This window comes from Canis aureus, chromosome 26 (assembly GCF_053574225.1).
Source record: "Canis aureus isolate CA01 chromosome 26, VMU_Caureus_v.1.0, whole genome shotgun sequence".
NCBI lineage: Eukaryota > Metazoa > Chordata > Mammalia > Carnivora > Canidae > Canis > Canis aureus.
The window spans coordinates 11,885,733-11,906,812 of NC_135636.1; the positions used below are offsets into that span (position 1 = coordinate 11,885,733).

General features: G+C 40.8%; 1 protein-coding gene across 27 annotated transcripts in view; it reads left to right on the forward strand.

Moving 5' to 3' along the window:
* The window catches only part of KIF16B (kinesin family member 16B), a 314,538-nt gene that overhangs the window by 183,508 nt on the left and 109,950 nt on the right, over positions 1-21,080 (forward strand). For 22 of the 27 annotated variants that reach the window (XR_013364784.1, XR_013364778.1, XR_013364780.1 and 19 more), the window contains 3 exons: positions 15,762-15,794; positions 16,139-16,192; positions 17,920-19,278. Coding sequence is in view for 15 of the 27 variants with exons in the window: in XM_077872132.1 (XP_077728258.1) it covers positions 15,762-15,794; positions 16,139-16,192; positions 17,920-19,278 (1,446 nt within the window). In the remaining 12 variants the exon portion in view is untranslated. Of the gene's footprint in view, positions 1-8,468; positions 8,554-15,761; positions 15,795-16,138; positions 16,193-17,919; positions 19,279-21,080 lie in introns of those variants that run through there. The other 5 variants (XM_077872130.1, XM_077872140.1, XM_077872143.1 and 2 more) reach the window with 4 other exon arrangements.

The following is a 21,080-nucleotide window of genomic DNA, read 5'->3' on the forward strand; positions in this document are numbered from 1 at the left end:
GGAGATCTCAAAATTCATTTCCCCCAATAAGTATAGTAAATAAAAGATGAATATAAATCTAATGTGGATTGATTTCCTGAGGACCTCTCTCAAGCACTGCCAAATTGAGTTTAATCAGCTCATTGAGATTGGTTATCTCAAAACCTATTTTTTTCAAAGATTTTATTTATTTATTCATGAGACACACACACACACACACACAGAGAGAGATCCGAGAGAGAGAGAGGCAGAGGGAGAAGCAGGCCCCAATGCAGGGAGCCTGATGCAGAACTTGATCCTAGGACTCCAGGATCACAACCTGAGCTGAAGGCAGACGCTCAACTGCTGAACCACCCAGGCATGCCTCTCAAAACCTAATTGATGGTAGGAATCCAAGAAGATTTTCTAGCCAAGGAGACATGTGATCATATTTGAACTGAGAGAGATCACTCTGGCAGCTGAGTAACAGGGGCACCAGGGAAGCTGTGGGAAGGATGCGGAGGTGAGGGCTTGAACTGAGACAGTGGTCAAAGAAACCTAGAGGAAGGAATAGGCTCCAGAGCCATTTGGGGTAGGAGGTCATGAAGCCTAGATGATAAACTGGATGTGAGAAGTAAAGATCTTGCCTTCCATTTTCCAGCTGAGGTAATTATTTGGGCGTTACGTGCTACCCAGAGGAAGTACAAATGCAGGAGAAGGAAGAGCAGGTTGTCAAGAGGCAGGGAGAATAATGAGCACAACTATGAATTATTGGGCCCCAGGCCTTGAACTCTTCTAGAAGTGACTGTGCATTTGAGTACACTGTCAGCTGCTCTTCACCTTCCGGGCAATACTAGAGTCTATATGGCCTGTCAAAACCCCAGGATGAAGGAAGTTTCCTCTGTTGAATAAAATAGATATTCACAAGTCCTACCACTTTTTCCTCATCCATTTAACTATTGTTTGGGGGCCCATCATTTGTCCAGCCCTGTATTGGGGTCTGGTAAGACAGACAGGGGCTCAGTCACCTTGGAGCTTGATTCATTGCACAGAGAAAACCTTTGTAAAGCCTGTCAGAAATCAGGACACCAGGAACATTGTCTTTGCATATGCCAAAGTAGGATTACTTAGGTGTCATCAGAGAATGCTGTGCGGTTCAGCCCAGACCCCACTCCCCAGTGTGCTGCATCTCATTGCAGGGAGTCCTATTCACAAATTTTCCAATCAGTGGGTGCCAAGCCCAGTGATTAGTGCAGTTTGCTGTCCCCATCTCATATTTGCCTCATCATCTCTCCAGAAATACTACTCGGCCATAAGAAAAGCAGGAAATCCTGCCTTTGTGACAAGACAACATGGATTGACCTTGAGGGCTTTATGCTAAGTGAAATCAGTCAGAAAGAGAAAGACAAATACCTATGATTTCACTTACATATAGAATCTAAAGAAATGAATCAACTAAAATAAAACAACCAACTCATAGATACAGAGAACAGATTGGTGGTTGCCAGAGGTTACAGAGGGCAAAGTGAGTGAAGGTAGCCAAAAGGTAGTTCTAAAATAAATAAGTAATGTAATATGTAGTAATGTATATAGCATGGTGACTATAATTAATATTATTGTATGGCATATTTGAAAGTTTCTAAGAGTAAATCTTAAAAGGTCTCATCACAAGAAGAAAATTTTTTGTAACTATCTATGGTGATAGATGGTGACTAGACTTATTATGGTGATCAATCCATAGTGTCTACAAATATAGGATCACATGTTCACCTGAAACTAATTTGTTGTATGTCAAGTATACCTTGGTTTAAAAAGTAATAGAATAAATGGCCAAGATGGTCAATACCTGAGGAGTGGTAAATGTTTGAGAGTCATCAGGGTGACTGTCATGGCCCTCACGATGTTTCCTCACTTCCTTTATTCAGTGGCACAGGACGGCAGACTCAGTGAGTGACCTGCCCCTGGAAACCTGTCCCAACCTTAAGTCACCCCTCCTTAGCCCTTTGTGGTGACTGCTTTCTCTAAGATATCTCTTAATCTCTTCTTCTTGGCCTCTTGGTGCCTGTGTGATGACTTCTAAGCTCTAACAAAATCATCCATGATTTTGTTCTCCAACATTGTCTACTGTCACTTTCCCCCTTGAACTTTATGTTTTGGTTTAGGTGGACAGATCTTTCACAGCTCTCTCCAGGTCAAGCCTATCTATAAAACCTATCCATGAAACCGTTAATAAAACCTTCCCTCTCCTTCCCTCGGTCAATCCTCTTTGTCTTTTAAGCCTGGGTATCAGAATTGTCTTCTCAAGAAGCAGTCTGTGCATCTCTGATTTGAGCCAAATGCTTTCTCTTTATTCTCTTACAGGCATTTTGTGTGTACTTTGATCATAGCCTTTTCCAAATTCATTTAACTGATGTTTGTCTGCTTTCCCAATAGGCTTCTTGTGGGCAGGAAAGCTCCTGCATAGTGAACACTTAACGGATGTTCATTGAGCTGTACATTTGGCCAGCAGACGTGCTCCCAGTGCAAAGGATATGTCTGCTCACAGGTCTTTTTTTTTTAAATAAATTTATTTTTATTGGTGTTCAATTTGTCAACAGGTCTTTAAGTGCCTCGTGCTTCAAATGGGTCCTGTACACTTTTTAGCATCTCCACTTTTTAACTGGTCCCTGTCTTTTTGCATTTTTCACACGGACAGGTATACTTTTTTTTGATTTTTCTTAACTGTTAAAAGTGAACATATCTCTTGGTTTCTTTGGTATTATATAGACCTGACTTTTTGTTTTTATTTTTATGCAGTAGACTAACAATTACTGCTTAGAACTCAGTTCCTCCTAAAGCAAAGCTCTTTGAAAGAAGTGTGTCTAGCTTGCAAATTATTGTATGCAGTAAGAACCAACTTATCTTCGAAGCAACTGGTTCTGTTTTCTTTGTTCAACAGGTAATGTACTGATTCTCTACATAGCCCCTATCTAAAAATCACCATGCTCTAAATCATAGTAAGATTTGGAGGTTTGCAAGTGAAGCCCTTGCTACCCAAGAACATTTTATCAGTCAGAGTGGGCACACAAAGTTGGTTGTATCATTTCTAACAGAGTTTTGGAACTTACTGCTGGCCTACGTCTCAAGCTCCCTGGAAACCAGGATTTGTATATACACATGCGTGGTACGTGGTGCCAGAAAATTTTTGGATGAAGCAAAGCAGCCCGGTGACTTCCTTGGAGAGTTAGTTCCACTTTGGAGTAGTGCCCAGCCAGGGTCTTTGCCAGGAAATAATTTCGCTGTAGGGGAAACATTCCTTCTCAACCGGCACAGTCTTTATGAAGAAACCAAGCCCACTGCTTAGGCATCCTCTCTCTTGCTCTGAGACTGCAAACAGACAGCTAATTTGGCAGGATGTGGAGCTTTCACAGCTTCTTGAAAGTGCCCTAAGCAAAATTATATACTTTCCAAATTCATTTCAGTCTTGAAAATAAAGGAAGAAATTTTCACTTGTGCGTTAGCATCCTCTAAGCACTAACCAGTAGTGGATTGATTTAAATGTATGTATTTGAATAATTAAATTCTAAAAAGAAACACCTGGGTTTCAAATCCATCTGGACCAAAAAAATATCAAAGTCAAAAATCAGACACGTATTTGGTGAGCCATCCAAGGAGCTTCATGGAGTGTGGCATTCTGAGCTGGGATTTGGCTGGCATCAAGGCCACCACAGACCTCAGTAGCTACAAAGGGCTCCTAAATGAGGATGGTCTGAAGTTATCAACAATCAAGAGATGAAGATGGATGAGGGCTATTTTAACTTAACTTTTTATTTTAATATATTCAGTTTGGAAAAATTAGAAATTACAAACAAGCAAAAAAGAACTTACTACACACTGTCAGCACGTCCCTGTATATTCTAGTCTATACCTGTTTGTTCTACTATGTAGCCATCCTCTCTCTTTCTTAGTATGTGTGTACATATATATGTATACTCGTTTATACATACACACACACACATACACACACTTGTATTATTGCATATTATTTTTATGTGTTCGTTTACCATAATGGGTTCATACGGGACTTATAAGAGTTTTTGCACTTAATTACCTTTTCCTTTCATAAACATTTTCCTGCATTATTTTAATGTCCATGTGATATGGCATACTGTGTTTATTCTGTACCTTACTTATCTGCTATTGGTAGGCGTTTGGTTGTCTAGATTTAAGCTATCACAAGCAATTTGAACATATTTGTAGCTAAATCTTTGTATTTATCCATGGTTACTTCCCCAGGGGGAAAAAGGAGAGATAGAATTACTAGTCCAGAAATAAAAATAGTTTTACAAATTGTTCTATAGAATGGTTGCACATATCACCACCACTTTTCACCAAGACTGTGAGAGTTTCCAATAACATGCAAACTGGAAATGGAATCCTCTTGAAGTGTAGACTCTACCAACATGAACACCCCCTCCTGGATGTAGCTCTCAGCTGTATTCACAGGAGCTGGATTCTGGAGAGTCTTGCTAACAGTGGCCCACTCTGGAAGCATGTCCTGGGTGTCCTGATCATCACCAAAGATTCATTAAGGACCTGGCTTTTCCTTTGCTGAGCTACATGCTCTGCTAGAATGCTGTGTGCACTTAGCGCCAGCCTTCTTGGTCCTTTCAAGTGAAGAGTAGGGATGGCTTCACAGAATGTGAAGCTGGAAGGAACTAGATTGTGAATGGGTTTTTGGATCAAAAAACCAGAGGCACCAAGATGGCAGTGAGGACTTCTCACTGTCTGACAACAGTTGTGTAGAAAGAAAGTACAGTTGGTCCTTGAAAAACATGAGTTGTTTTTTGAACTACACACATCCATTTATATGTAGATTTTTTTCAATAAATACAATCCACTACTGTGAATGTATTTCTTCTTCCTTAAGATGTTTTTAATATTTTCTCTAGCTTGTTTATTTTAAGAATACCATTTATGATACATAGAACGTTCAAAATAAATGTTAATTGACTAGGTTGTCAGTAAGGCTTCGGGTCAGCCGGGAGGCTGTTAAGATTTGGGGGAGTGAAAAAGTTATACATTTCAGCTAAGTGAAGGGTTGGTGCCCCAATCCCTGCCTTGTCAAGGGTCAACTGTAGTTTCATTTTCCTTCCTGTCTCCTACCCCTTCCATGTTTCTTCCTTAGGTTCTCCTTCCCCATTTCCTGCCTCCAATGGGAAGGAGAGATACATCACATTAGGAAGAAAGTAAGGAGACTTCAGTCACAGGATCAGGTCCTCTGTTGTGTTGAGCCTTCACCTCCCTGTCGATGAATGTAAGCTTCCAGAAATTGGACACAGAATCTAATTTGTTGTTCACTCAGTGCCCAGCATAGCACCTGGAATGTGACAGACATCTAATAAGTGTGAATGAAGTGAATTCATTTCCCCTCACTTGATTCATACCAATGTACAAGGGGCTTCAAAACCAGTATCTGGTCATTGCTGGAGATACTCTTGTTGGGGTTTGCACCTTCAGGTGAAGCCATGGTCTCCAGGGCACCTCCTGGGAGAAAAGGTCACATTGCCTATGAATACAGTGCCCTGCTAGCTCGGCCTTTCTCTCTTCTCTTGACTTCCCGGTACTTTATCAGTTCTTTAATCTTTTTTTTTTTCCCTTGCTGACCTTGCACGTGGAAGTTTTATATATGTAGTTGGCAATATTTATGTTGCTGGTGATTTGGTAGTTAGCCTGGGTTTTCGTTGATGGTTATTTACTGTGTTTGTCTCTGCTGGTTTATTTTATCGGGCCTTGCCATTTTTCAGAAGTTTGCTTTGCTGCAAGGCTGATTTCTTCTCCAGTTTTTGGTCTTCTTTGTCTAGCTTTTATATGGACCATTTACTAACTTTACAGTTACTGTAGAGTGCGTTAAATATCTTGTTAACATACAGTTGTGGGGGAACATGTGATAAAAGCAACTGAAAGAAGTGGGCTTCTTCTTCCATTAATGGAGATTAGTGTTAATTACTGATTTTTTTTCTTTCTTTTTTGTCTTTGAATAGTATTCCACTGTGAGCCACTTTAAGCTATGAGCTTCTTGTGTTTTGTTTTCAAAGCAGGCAGAAAGATGAGCTGTAGAATTCAAAGATCAATCTGTCTTTATTCAGTTACTTTAGATTTGCATTGTCCTAGTAGTGGGCTGCATTTCTGTTTCCTTCATTTCATAATTGCACAGTCGAAAGCAGCATTGTAAACGTCACCTGAGGAAATGAGGCTTTTCCTAGTGAAATGATGAATGGTAGTTAGGACAAGGATGGAAGATAGCAAATTTCCCCTTAGTGCCTATGGCAGCATGGTTTGCCTTTGACGTAACATATTGTATTGGCTTGAATATACACCATGAGCTCTCTGTAATTTGTTAACTCATTTGATGAGAGCTCATTGCTGGTTCAGTCAAGGGTTCCATTTGGGCATATCTGTTCTTGCTCCTGGGTCTTTGCTTGTGCTGTTTCCTTCTCTTAGAACACTCGTCCATTTGTCCACCAGCTCCTCATATGGCCAAATGCTACATAGTCTCTAAGATCCCAGCTTAAATGTTGCTTCTTCATAGAGGCCATACCAATCTCCATCCAGATTTCATCTCCTTGGCCATTTGCTCAGAGAATCCTGTCTTTCTTTTTTTTTTTTTTTTTTCTGTCTTTCCTTTGTAGCCCTTGGTAGTTGATAATTGTGTTTCTTGGTCTATATATTTAATGGTAAATGAAAGGGTCTGATTTTCTTTTCCTCAGTAGGTATTTGAGAAATAATTGTTGATTGAGTGTGTGAGTGAATTGTGCCCTGATGAAGCAGTTCCATCTGCTGCTTCTGTCACAGACCATAATTCTAACTTTGAGAAGCTGTGCCCCCATCAGTGACATTCAATGCTTAGTTCCTAGTCACAACCCCCATATCTGATGATTTACTCAGGTTAATCATCATTGTTGTTGGATAAAATGGAAATTAACCAGAGACTCATAGAAGCATAAAGGAAGTAAAATGGTTGCTATAATCACAGTAGATTAAGAAAAAATTTTGAAACAAGTAGTTTGTCTCATTATAAATTGAAATGCTTATTACAAAAAAGTAAAACATTCAGAAATGAATTAAAGTAATCACAAGCATTCACAATCCTCCCACCAAAAAATAATGATTGATTTACATTTGTAGTGTTTACTTAAATTTACTGTATGTAACTGTTTAATTGTACATTAGATATTGTAATTATGCATTATAAGGATTATTTAAATTGGGGGCACTTGAGGGACTCAGTTGGTTAAGTGTCCAACTCTTTATTTCAGCTCAAGTCTTAATCTCAAGGTCGTGAGTTCAAGCCCCACGTTAGGCTCCATGCTGGGCATGGAGACTACTTAAAAACAAAACAAAAAAAACCCAGAAAAACAAAATTGAGATCATACTAGATATACAGTTCTGTGTTCTTCTTTTTCATTTAACATTTTATTGTGAGTAGTTGGCTGGTTAGCTCAGTTGGTTAGAGCGTGGTGCTAATAACATTTTATTGTGAACTTTTCCCCATGCCATTGATGACAAGTCTTCATTCTGTTTAGATATTGAACATAATTCTTGCTTAATCATAAAGGACTTTTGGAACTATTTCTCTCCACCTAACACAAACATAAATTGTTGATTACATTACAATTAATCCAGTTATATAAATCTTTGCCACTTTTTTTTTCTTTTGTCTGCTAAATCCACGCCCTTTTAAACTCTCTATTTGATGGTGGCTGCTGCTTACATCAAAGCAACAAGAGGAGGAATGCAGAGAGGTATCAGAGAAATAAGGAATGTTTGATGGCCTAGACCATAAAAGGCATGACACTGGAGAGCTGGGAGTGGGTGACAGGCCAGGGGAGGTACAACAGGTGCCCCTGGGACCTCCATTCACCTCCAGCCTGAGACAGAGGCACACAGTGCAAGCATTACTAGTTAGGTGTGTTAGCATTTTGTCTTTCAGTGGGTGATACCAAAGGAGTACAAATATGTAAAGGAGATATGTAGCACTAAAGCTCTTCATTTGAATGAAGGGAGAGGAGCTGTGGTGCATTTTAAGTCTTTTTTACATCTTCAGATTTCCCTGTATGCTCTCCCTTTTCTGTCTGCTCACAAATGGGCACAGCTTTTCTTAAACTAACTTCTTGGGCTGCCCAGTTTAGATTCCACCAAACTGTTTTATACACCAGCTACCATATACCTTTCTAAAATGTGATCACTTACATTAATCATGGCACATTTGTATTATAGAATTGCATGATGTTAAGCTATGTTAGACAATAATAGTTAATGATCTGGGGATTTGTCAAAAATATTCATTAGGAGGAAAAGGTTACAAAATAAGCTGTGTTGTTGGCTCTCATCTCTGTGTATATGTGTATCTCTGGGAAGGCTAAAGGCTGTATACCAGGATGGAACAATCATGGTGATTATATTGGATTGGTAAGTGTTTTACTTACTTGTATTTTCTAGATTTGCTGCAGTTAATTAACTTTCATCTTGAGAAGGGTGAAAAGCACCAAAAGTTGTTCTTTCTTAAGGCAAAGTGAACTCCACATTGGCTGACAACATCTCTTCCTCACCCAGGTATTCTGTGACTGTGTAATTGGGGTCTGGCTCTGAGCCTCTAGTTACTGACTTCTAAGCACTATTTATAGCAGTCATTGGTTGAACACCTACTATGTGCCTTACAGAAGGCCCTACACAGTCAATTAGTGAGTCTTTGTTCTTAAGGAGCCCTGGTGGGCAGGGCCCTATCTACCCTTTGTGACTTGTAGGGCCTTGAGTGGTTTGGGCCCTGGCTTCCTCTTGGGCCACAATTGCTATCATACCATCACCATCTCCTAATTCAATCTACTTTCTCCATGCTGGTCTTTCTGTACTCCCAGCATGGCACACACGTCTCCTGGTCGTTGGTCTGGCTTCTCCCTCATGTTGGCAACAGATGCATCCTTATGATTACTCCCTCCATTTAGCTCTGTCTTAAATGTCCCCTTCTCTCTCCACCCTCTCTTCTGGCTTCATTATTTTCATAGCACTTATCACATAACATACTCATTGTTAGTTAGCTGTCCTCCTCACCAGAATGAAGGGTTTATAATAGCAGGGACTTGGTTCCTTTTGCTGAATCCACATTGCCTAGGGCAGTGCCTGGGCCATGGATACCATATTAAACAAATGAATTCCTGTACTTTGTACTCCTTGCCTTGGGTAGAGGACTGCACAGATTGGTGGGAGGAGAGGTTGCCCACAAAGATGCTCCCAAGAATGTCAACCTTTGACATTCTGCCCAGCATCTACCTTTTGGGTTTTATTTCTCACCACTTCCCTTTATTTGTGCTGAGCAAGAGCCAGGTATGTTCATTATTGCTTCCTTTGCTTATCTCTTTGTCTTCCTGCTCCTGTTTTGCTAACATTAGTTTTTGTTTTTTTTTTCCCCCCACTCACCACACTATGCCCATAGTTATTCTGTCCATCTGTCAAGGCCCAGCTCAACAGCAGTTCCTCTGCGAGGTATCCTCTCATCCCTGCAGCTATAAATGCTCTCCCTCCACCCCATCTCCTGTTAAAAATGGAACTTTCTCGGGTTCTATGTGATTGATATGCATGCATATTTTATTTCCCTTATAATCCACTCCTAAGAGGCACAGGCACTTGACCTATTCTCTGTTGTTCTTGCACATAGTAGATGTTGATACAGGTTGATTGGATATGTGGCATGCGTGGCTGAATGAAGTGGCAGGAAAATTACCTGTGATACACTATTCTGGTTTGTTCAACAAGGTGAGGTATACCTCTTTAAATAATGAATCATTGTTAACTTCTGGAAGGCTGTTTCTGGGGTAAAAGTTACCATGGTTCAGGTGAAGAGGTGAGGTGGAATTCCAGAGTTGAAGTAGGATTAGAGGAGGAAGGGCACCTGGGTGCTTCAGTTTAAGCATCTGTCTTCTGCTACATCATGATCTCCCAAGTCCTGGGATCTAGTCCAGCATCCCAGCATTGGGCTCCCTGCTCAGCGGAGAGTCTGCTTCTCCTTCCCCCTCTGCCCCTCTCCTTGCTTGTGTTTTACCTCTCTCTAAAAAAAAAACAAAAAACAAAAAGATGGAGGAGGAGTAGGAAGAGGCAGACTTTACTCTTGATTCCTCTAAAGAAGAGGTCACCTTGGACCTCTCTGTAATACTCTCTGGGACTCAGTCTCCTAGCCTGTAAAATAGTGATGGGGAGCAAGGTGTAGGGGCATGTGCCAAGTTGAATGCACGATCTCTTGAGTCCCCATGTAGCAGTAACTGCATGTGATCTTGCAGCTCGATCAGGTAGGTCTCCTGGGTTTAACATGTGTTCCTGGCTGCCTTTATTGGAGCAAGTTATACCACTGTTATGAGAAAAAGGCTGGGAAGAGAACTCATTTAAAATGCTTATGGTATCAAATTTTACTATTTTTTTAAAGCAATCTTTGTTTCTTTGAGCACTTTCATTTCAATACAAACGGCTTAAGATTGGCTCCTGAAAGTCTTTACGGAGTACTTTCTAGACTAGGGATTTGAAAGTTCATTAGAAAACCAATCCCAACATACTAGGGATATTTGTGTTATAAACTCTGACTTCCAACTATAGGGGGTTTAATTTCACAACCTCCTAGGTTCAGTTGCATCACGAGACCCTCATTTTGATATATATACCTTGAACTGCAGTTGTACATAAGTCACTGTAGTGCAGGATAACCTGCCATATTGTATAATGATCTGGGGTGGGAAAGAGAGAAGTGGGGATGGAGTGGTGTAGTGATTTCACTGCCTCTACAGAGCAGCTGTTCTTGGCTTTCTTTTTTTTTTTTTTTTTTTTTTTTAAGATTTTTATTTGTTTATTCACGAGAGACACAGAGAAAGAAAGAGGCAAAGACATAGGCAGAAGGAGAAGCAGGCTCCATGCAGGGAGCCTGACTTGGGACTCGATCCTGGGTCTTCAGGATCACGCCCTGGGCTGAAGGCAGCATTAAACCACTAGGCCACCTGGGCTACCCTGTTCTTGGGTTTCTGATGAAAGTTTCTAATGATTCACACAGGGAAGACTTCAGAGCCTTGCCATGAAGAGACAGGGTCTGGGTGAATGGCTAAGTTACTCCTTTCATGCATTTCCCTGTGCCTGTCTTGGGGTAGTCTTTGGTTTCTTCTCAGTCTTTAAAGAATATCTAGAATGTCTAGAAGATAATTGGATAGAACCTGTACAGACTCCACCAAAAATCCAAACTTCATCTTCAATCTTTAAGATCCCCCAGTCTCTTTGGGAGTTTGCTCATTTGGAAGGTGGTTTGAAACTGGCTGGAAGTTCCTGAAGGTGGTAGGAGAGGGTAAGAAGTTCAGCCATTCTGGTCTAACTATTACAGAACCCAGTGTTGGTGGAAACCTGATCTCTAGTGAAGGATCAGAAAGTGAACCATCTTGCATGGAGTTCTGGTCTTTTCTAGCTGCTTTCCATCTGGCCCTTACCAGAATCAGGACTGCGGACTACTATTATCTATTCCAGGCAACAGGCTGGGACTTCTTTAAAAAATGATGTATATTTGATCAGAACACAGCTACATAACTTACAGAGTTCAGCGCATAATGTAAACCTGGGGCCTTTTGTTCAAATATTAAGAATCGCAAGATGGTGTCAGTAGACAGTGAATGCAGGACCCTGTGCATCCTCAAAGGTTGCATACCCCATAGGGGCATCCTAAAAATTATGTGGGAAAAATTCTAGCTTACCCATTTCCCAAGGATATTACCCATACCTATTTATATATCTGGAGAATATGCTTGTGGGGGACTGCCTTGCCTTCAGCTCCCCTCTGTTGTCAGGTGACTCCCTTCTAGTCATACTGGGGTCTGGGGCTCAGCCTTTACTACTCTCTCCGCACGCCCTCACCACAGCTGCCAGCTTAAGTGTTGGCTGGACTTGAGTAGCTGTTTTCTTCCTTTTCGAATGTAAAATGACATCAGAGGTACAAAACTAATCACCATTGGCACAACATAAGGGCTCGAATACTTCTGCTTTTAGTTCATTTAAAATTTTTCTTTTTTTCCTTTCTTTTTTTGATAATCACAGTCTCACTTTCAATGTCATGGTGTGAACTGAGAAATTCCCACCCCCTTGCTTTTTCATTGCTGATGATAACAGGAATATAAATTGCAAGATGTGCAATTATACCTAAAAATGCTAGATGTGTTTTAATGAAAAAAAAAGAAAGAGAAAGAGAGCAAGAGAGACTGTTTCTCATAAAAATAGATTGTATGCTATGCTTTTTTGTTGGACCTAACACAGTGTATGTACTTCCAAATGTCATTTTAAAATGCTAAAAACAGCTGCAAAAATCACATCATTTTGTGGTTTTCCTTTTAATTGTAACATTTAGGAAATTAGCATTTGGGGCCAAGATAACTCCATTAAAATAAGATAGTGAATTACACTTATTTAAAATGAAGTCACATTAAAATACAATTACAGCTGATATTCTTTCCTTGATATTAACACATCCGCATTTATGTTTTACAATCTATTGAAGTTTGCTATTTGAAATAATTATCATTGATTAAGGAAAGAAGTGCATTTTAAAGTATGATTAGTAAATATGTAATATTTAATGGAAGTCCTACAGTAGCAGCAACAGCTAATATCACCTCATATTTTAAAATATAGTTCTTGACTTTGTAATTATGACTTTCTCCTTAGAATGGATGGGGCTTGATTTTAATTAAGACTGAGCATCTTTTTTTTTTTTTTTTTTTTTACTTTTATTTTTTAGGAAATGGGAGTAATTAGTTATCACACACATACTGCTTTTGGTAGAAAGCAGTCAAAATTTTTCCTATTTTAATAACAGGTCATAGAAATGAATCCATACTTCTTCATTAAGAATTAAAATGGGAATGTCTCTCTGATTTCTTGACTCAGAACCCTCCATGTCATTAGGTGCCACTCTTCAGGAGAGGTTAGAGCTGTGGCCTCATACATCTAAGGTTGACAACCGCCACTGGCCCAAATTACTTTTCCTTTCCTCATCACAATCAAATATTCTAAAATGAAAACTTCTACGGAGAAAGAGTCAAGGATCTTATCAGACCAAAGACTCAGCTGCCCTCAGACCACCCTTCCTCTGCCTCACAGAGTGCTCTGATCTGTTCGCTTATTGGCACCTGCCTCTTCTTACTGTTGTCATCTGCTTACCATCTAAGCTTCACCATCTTTTTCAGTCCTACTGTTATCTTGGGTGATTCTATATGGACACACATGGTTATGTAAGTATATTCACTTCTTGGCCTGGAGACATCTTAGATATTTCACTTTCACCTGCAAGCTTTGCCTTGTCCCACTTCTCTGTCCAACCAAGTTTTTGTCCCCAACACTTGAGTCATCTTCTTCCCCAAATGCTCAGATGGTTTTTTGGTTCTTTCACTTGTCAGAGACCCAGCTGGGTCCATCAAACTGTCTCCTTGCCCTGAACCTGTATCTGATAGCTCAGTGCTACAAGAGAAAACCACATCTACTCAGAGATGGCACCTCTGTAAGTTGATGATCTCTATACTTGAATGATGTTCACCCATCCCTTTTTGTTTGTTGTCCTCTTCCAAGGTACTTTTATACCAGCATCCTTAGGATCAAGTTCAGAGTCCTTAATGTAACTTCTAAGGCCCTTCATTCACTACTTGTCTTCTTTTGTCCAGTTAAGCTTCGTGTCTTGCCAATTCTCTCACAGCAAGCCAAAATGTGGTTTTAATGAGCTTCTCTTGAGTTTCTATATCATGTATGAAGAATTGCATAGCTCAGGTATGAGTTTCCTCAGGAAACTTGCTTCATTCTAGGTACTATCAAATTATGGGATCGGTACCCCACTCCATATGTTATAGCATTGTCCTTCTTCAGTCCTGGCTTGTGACTCACTGGGTGCCCATTGTGTTTATTTGACTGTCACAGACTGAGAGCCCTGTGGGTCAAAGCCATGTCACCCTTAGAAACTGCTGTACCCCTGAAACCCCCCTTTGCCTGATGTCATGCACAGTTAAAAAAAAAATAGATGATCAGAGCATCACATTAGAGATGAAGATATTAAAACCCACATTTTGTGACCTCCTGAGACCACACAGCTCACTTGTGAAAATCAATCATAATGGTCAGCAGCCTGGGTTTTAGTACCAAACTTGGATTCAAGTTCTCCTTCTGCTGCTTACTTGCTTTAAGCCTCGGGTATTTGTTCTATAAAATAGGGATGAGAAACATGTCAACCTGGCAGGGTTGGGAGAACAGTGTGAGGGTATTGTCCACTAAGAGCCCAGCCCAGTGTGCCCCTTGTAAATAGTCCTCAGTGATAGGATTTCATTCAAACCTAGGTCACCCAACTCTCAGAGGAGCATTTGGATTATGATCACATGCCTGTGACATGTCAGAGGAGTATCTACTTGTGATTATATGAACTGTTCATAGAAAGTAAAATCAGAGAATAAAGACACAGTTCCATTAGAAAAATTCTCTGTTTTTGAAAGTGTTTTATCTAGTGATTCTTTATCTAGTTGAACTGTACTGAAGTCTAAAAACTATCTACTATGAAATATTTCCAAGGTTCTCTTTATTGTTGTATAAGAGAGAACAGTCCTACACTAACTTTAATGAAACCTTATCCCTACCTAGCGTAATGACATATGTGCTGAGAGCTTGGGGATTGGCAAATACCTTTCATATATGTTTATGTGACGGATTTCTCATGGATGGCAATTTGGCAGGAGGGTATATATAACCCCAAATGACATGTTTCAATGAAGGATTTAATTATTTTATTGACTATCACAAATCTGAGCATTGCTTATGAGTTAAGTGATGGTATTTTGGATTGTAGGTTCAAATCCTGGCTCTGCCATATCGCCATTATGACCTTGGACAAGTTCTTTCACATATCTAAGCTCTGGGTTCTTTGTATGTAAAGTGGAGATACTATTTGTTATCGCTAGGATTTGCTGGGAAGACAGAGTAAGCTAACATGGGTAAAACCCTCAGCACAGCACTCAGTTCTGCTTACAAAAGAAACCCAGACATCTTACTCTCAGTATTAGCCAAATTAAATGAGTAACACATCTAATTGAAATATTTATTAGTTCCTTCTAAAGGTAACTTTTGCCAGTCTACATTGGTGCATTATGCAGGGAAAGTTTGTGATGAATTTTTCCCTAGTTCAGCTTTTTAGCTATCTATGCCACTTAACATATGGGAAAATGTGTAGGTTTAAGAATTACCATTCATGCTGTTTAAAAAGAGTGAAATCTTGCAGTCATTAAGTCTAGTGTTTGAGAAGAAATCAATTTTTGTCATCAGTACTTTAGCAAGTTGTTTTAAAATTCCCAGTGACTAGCCCCCTTTTGTTTTGCTAGCACTGTGAAAAACCCATTGACAATCTATGTAGCCCTGGTAAGTTGTATCCTAGAACTATTAGTCACAGGAGGATCTTTATGAACTACCTACAGTAGATCCATGTATAAATATAAAATTATAATTTTGATACTATCACAATTGTTATTGGTACTCAATGATTATTACTGCTCTCATTATGATGGCAAGTGTGCACACATAACACAGCTAACTCTTTGGAGTCTTTGCTTTGAGAAATTTTTGGGAAATGTGATGTTTATAAAAAGATGTTGTGATGTGTGCATGGCTATTGGCTTTTAAGTACCTTACTGCTTTTCTCTTGATGTTCTCCTCAGTTAATTCTTTTCTTAATTGATGTCTGTGCTCTCTCTCTCTCTCTCTCTCTACCTCCCTGGCAGTCTTTTCCCTATAAAAGGACCCATCTGTCTAAGGTAGAGATTCTCCATTTTTATATACACTCACCAGTGATTAAGCTGCATGGAATAGACATACTTATCATTTAGAAGTTTCCTTGAACCCTGCTTTTTCAATACAGTAGTGCTTTGTTTGTTTTCCTTCAAGTATAAAATAAGTTATTTTCAGCACCCCAAAGTACTAATTTCTAATCACAGTCATAGATTAGAGCAAAAAAAAAAAACATTTTAAACTTGCTAATCCATCATAATTAAATTAACGGTTAAGCAACAGATACTCTTTGTAATATGCAACTATATACAGAGACTGAGAGAAAAGCTCGTTCCGAAAAGTGACTAATTTTCATTTGATTTTCTATTAGACTTGAATTTGAGCGGCAGCAGCGTGAAGAACTTGAAAAATTGGAGAGTAAAAGGTAAGGTATGTGGGGGGCCAGCTCTGACAGTGCTGTAGTCTGTGGATTCTTGCATTAATCTTCTAGACAGATTCCACTGGGGTCTGTTTCATGCCCTCCCTCTGGTTCCATGTCAAGTATTTACGGGTCTAATGACTTTGGGTCTTTCCTCTAGGTGGTTACTTGTATCTCATGTTTGATATTTTCAAGTAGTACATCTTCAAATACTTGTAAAAAAGGGGGAAGAGGGTCAGTATGCAAATTTCATGCACTTGTTAAATTTAACACGCCAAGTATATACTTTTTTATATTTAATTCAAATGGATATCCTCATCGGTAATATCACCCAAGGTCTTAGAAAGCCTCTCTTTGCTTTTAAAGGGGAAAGGAGAAAAAATGAGTGGGAAATATCAGAAAGGGAGACAGAACATGAGAGACTCCTAACTCTAGGAAACGAACTAGGGGTGGGAAAGGGGAGGTGGGCGGGGAGTGGAGGTGAATGGCTGACGGGCACTAAGGGGGGCACTTGATGGGATGAGCACTGGATGTTATTCTATATGTTGGCAAATTGAATACCAATAAAAAATACATTTATTAAAAAATAAAAATAAAGATCTTTGCTTTTGTTGTTTGGCCATTTGTATTCCCCTTCTATAATTTGCTTCTTTATATTCTTTGCTCACTTTTCTCCCGGGTGTGTGTGTGTGTGTGTGTGTGTGTGTGTGTGTGGTTGTTTAGCTGATTTGGAGAGGGTTTTTTTGGTATGTTCTGAATGTAATTATCTGATAATACTAAGTATTTTCTCCTTTTTCTCCCCTCCATCCTATATTTAACAAGCCAAGAAATGGAGCAAGGATAGATATTAGAGTAGAAACTAAAGCCACAGAAAATCTACAGGTTGGATATTTATTTTCTGGAATCTGGAGTGTAGGTGTTACAAATGAATTAGTTTAGCTTCTAGCATCATATAAGATAGGTCTTAGATGGGTCAGGAGTTGGAGACCATGTATTGATACTTCTGCATGCCCTTTATTTTTGCTTTGGAGGCCATCCCAACTTCAAAACACAGATTTAGCGCTTGGTAGGGATCATTTGTTTTCCAAGACCAAACATGACATATAACCCCTGTGGCCATGCATCTCAGTATTCTAATGGTGACCCCTGTTATTTTCAGAGTTACATGTTAATAAACTAATATTTTGAGCCATTTGATGATTACTGTTTATCCTAAACTAGTGATTAAATGCTAAGTAGCATGTGGTTATTTGAGCTGGAACAATGAACTGTTGATTGTCTTGACTTTGATATTTGACCCCAATGAGTTGAGGACAGCATAAGCATTTTTATTTAATGTCATTCTGTAACTGAATTTCTATTGAGTTTTAGCCATTGGGCTGAATAAAATTATTCACATTTAAATTTAAATTGGGCACGGTTCTTTCTCTTTGAGCTCAGGGGGCTTTTAAAATTATATCATGCATAACACATTATGCTTATAGACTCTACAAAGAAATGATATCAGAGGCTACTTCAGGAGATTAGGCAAATGATATGTTGGATAGTTACAGAGTAAAAAAGTTAAGCAGTGTGCTGCTGGAAATTAAAAGGAAAGCAGTTTGCCCCCACTTTTTATTCTTACTGAAGGGTTTGACTTTGTGTTGTATGTCCATTTTCAGAACATCTCAGTTAGGGAAAAGTCATTTGTCCATAGCACTCAGATGATGATCAGTCAACATTTGGCATTTCAGGAAACTCATAGAAGAAATGGAAGAGAAGCAAAAGTCAGATAAGGCAGAATTGGAGCGAATGCAGCAGGAGGTGGAGACCCGGCGTAAGGAGACAGAGATCGTCCAGCTCCAGATCCGAAAGCAGGAGGAGAGCCTCAAACGCCGCAGCTTCCATATTGAGAGCAAACTGAAGGATTTGCTCGCTGAAAAGGAAAAGTTTGAAGAGGAAAGGCTGAGGGAGCAGCAGGAAATCGAGCTGCAGAAGAAGAAGCAAGAGGAAGAGAGCGTTCTCCGAGTCAAGGAAGAGCTCCAGCGGCTCCAAGAACTCAACAACAATGAGAAGGCCGAGAAGCTTCAAATCTTTCAAGAGCTGGACCGGCTGAAAAGGGAGAAGGATGAGCAGTATGCCAAGCTCGAATTGGAGAAGAAGAGGCTGGAGGAGCAGGAGAAGGAGCAGATCATGCTCGTGGTGCATCTGGAAGAGCAGCTGCGTGAGAAGCAGGAGATGATCCGGCTCCTGCGGCAAGGGGAAGTGCAGCGGGTGGAGGAGGAGAAGCGGGATCTGGAAGGCATCCGAGAGTCCCTCCTTCGGGTGAAGGAAGCCCGGGCTGAAGGGGAGGATGATGGTGAGGAGTTAGAAAGGGCTCAGCTCCATTTCTTAGAGTTTAAGAGAAGGCAGTTGGTCAAGCTAGCCAACTTGGAGAAGGACCTGGTCCAGCAGAAGGACCTCCTGAGAAAAGAAGTTGAAGAGGAACAGGAACTCCTAGAGCGTTTAAAATCTGCAGAAGAGGAAGACTCTAGGTTATTGAAGAAAAATGATGCTAGCATCACGAACGTTACCCTGCTGGCTCAAAATGTGGAGAAGATAAAGCCAGCAGAATATAGGCTGCAGTATAAAGAACGCCAGCTCCAGTACCTGCTGCAGAATCATTTGCCAACCCTGTTGGAAGAAAAGCAGAGAGCGTTTGAAATCCTTGACAGAGGTCCCCTTGGCTTAGACAACACTCTTTATCAAGTGGAGAAAGAGATGGAAGAAAAAGAGGAACAGCTTGCCCAGTACCAGGCCAACGCGAGCCAGCTGCAGAAGCTCCAGGCCACCTTCGAATTCACTGCCCACATTGCACGTCAGGAAGAAAAGGTGAGGAAGAAGGAAAAGGAGATCCTTGAGTCTCGGGAGAAGCAGCAGAGGGAGGCGCTGGAGCGAGCTGTGGCCAGGCTGGAGAGGAGGCACTCAGCCCTGCAGAGGCGCTCCACCCTGGGCCTGGAGATCGAGGAGCAGAGGCAGAAGCTCGCCACGCTCCACAGCAGCAGCAGCGAGCAGTCTGGGCTCCAGGCCAGCCTGGAAGCTGAACAGGAAGCCCTGGAGAAGGACAGGGAGAGGTGAGACTGGGAAGGGAGAGCACGGCATGCTGTGGGTGCCAAGTGATGGCGACTTTTCTAGCCCTCCCAGTGTGACTCTGTCTCTTAAAAAAAGTAATTCTTTTTTACCCGTGTATTCTCTAATACACCAACAAATGGTTTTAGTCAAACAAAAGTGAGAAAGCACCCCTAAACATTTTCTTTCTCCTTAGGATCCTTCCTCATTTTAGAATCGTTGGCCTACAGTTATTGAAAAAAATACACTAAGGAAACCAAAGGCCTTGTCCATCACTCCACTGACCTATGGAATGTGAATGTTCTCGTGTTTGATAGGATAGCCTCTAGTCTGCCCCCTCCTTTGCGTCCCTCCCCTTCCCCCCCATCCCTCCTTTGGCTCTGGTATCTCCTTTTCTCTTTCCCTTCCCTTCCCTTCCCTCCTCTTTTTTTCCTTCTCTCCATCCCCTTCCTCATCCCATCCCACCCCTCTGAATTTTTCCTGTTTCCCCACTCCTACAACCTCACCATGGGCTTAAAATCATCTCTGCAACTAGCGCTAGTTACCGTAAAACACCATCCCTTCCTTCACAGTACCATGTGCTAATGTCTACACCTGCTGGGAAACTGAAAACAGCCCCTTCTCCCACCTCTCTTGATTCATAATATTTGCGGGAGGCCCCAGGATTCTGCATTAAAAAATAAACTAAACAAAATTCTCCAGGTGATTCTGAACACAGTGATATTTTTAAGCAGATGTGGTGAAGATTTACTCATGTTACTTTTGGTGTTGTGAAAAATAAAACTAGGGATTAGCACTATTTCCGTGGTAAAGAAAGAGTATCTCCTCCTACCAATTCCCTGTTACCAGGCTTCCCACACTAGGTCCTCAAAAGGAATCAGTAGTGAATTCAAGAACACTTTTTCTGGTAGCCTAGCAGATGTGATACCAAGACTCCCAGAAATCTGTAGGCTGCCTGGTGTGTAAACATCACCTGATTTGTTGTCCTACATGGGAGCTTCATACCCTGGCCCAGCCCCATTCTGTCTGGCTGGCCTTGGCAGGCTCTTTAATCTTTGGGCCTCAGAATCCTCGCTCTAACAAGAAGGGGGCAGAGGAGATCAGGGCCTGTTCACTTTCTTTAGCTCCAGACTCTTCGATCAGTTGAGATTTTACCTGAAGCCCAGGTTGGAGGGCCTAGGCTCTCTAGCATTCCAACCACCCACAGCACCTCCTGAGGAGCTACAGCTGAAGCCTGGTTGGCTGGCTTGTAGGAGCCCAGCTTGACATTGGCAGAGGCCTGGGATCCATATAGATGACGAAGCAAGACCTACTGTGAGGCTGGAGCCTCCCTCCATCATCTTGCCTGAACAGGTTGGGCAAACTCCCTTTGAAATGATCTGCTTCTACTGTGAGTTCTGTTTACCTTTGCTCTCTGGTAATTCCCTCTGGCAAAACAGCAAGAAATAACAATCAAAAACCATAATGCTATTACTTCAGAGAAATAGGTTGGAGGTTTAAGAAAATGATTGCAGGTATGTTATGTAAATGAAATTGCTGGACAAAGCTCCAGCCCCAGGAAATTTAAAGTAGTGAAGGGCACACTCAATTTATATCTGGCAGTGTGCAGTAAGAATGCAGCATGAGCTTTTAGCTTGATATCTAGCTTTTGTCAACCGACTTCAGTCCCTGGCCATTTAGTATTAATACTCTATTATAGCAGATACAGTATTGTGATTTTCCATGGAAGTGATTTCCCAGTGTCAGCGTTCCTCCAGAAGCCACACAAAGGATGCTTTTAGTTTCATGTGTTTTGATGGAGTAGACT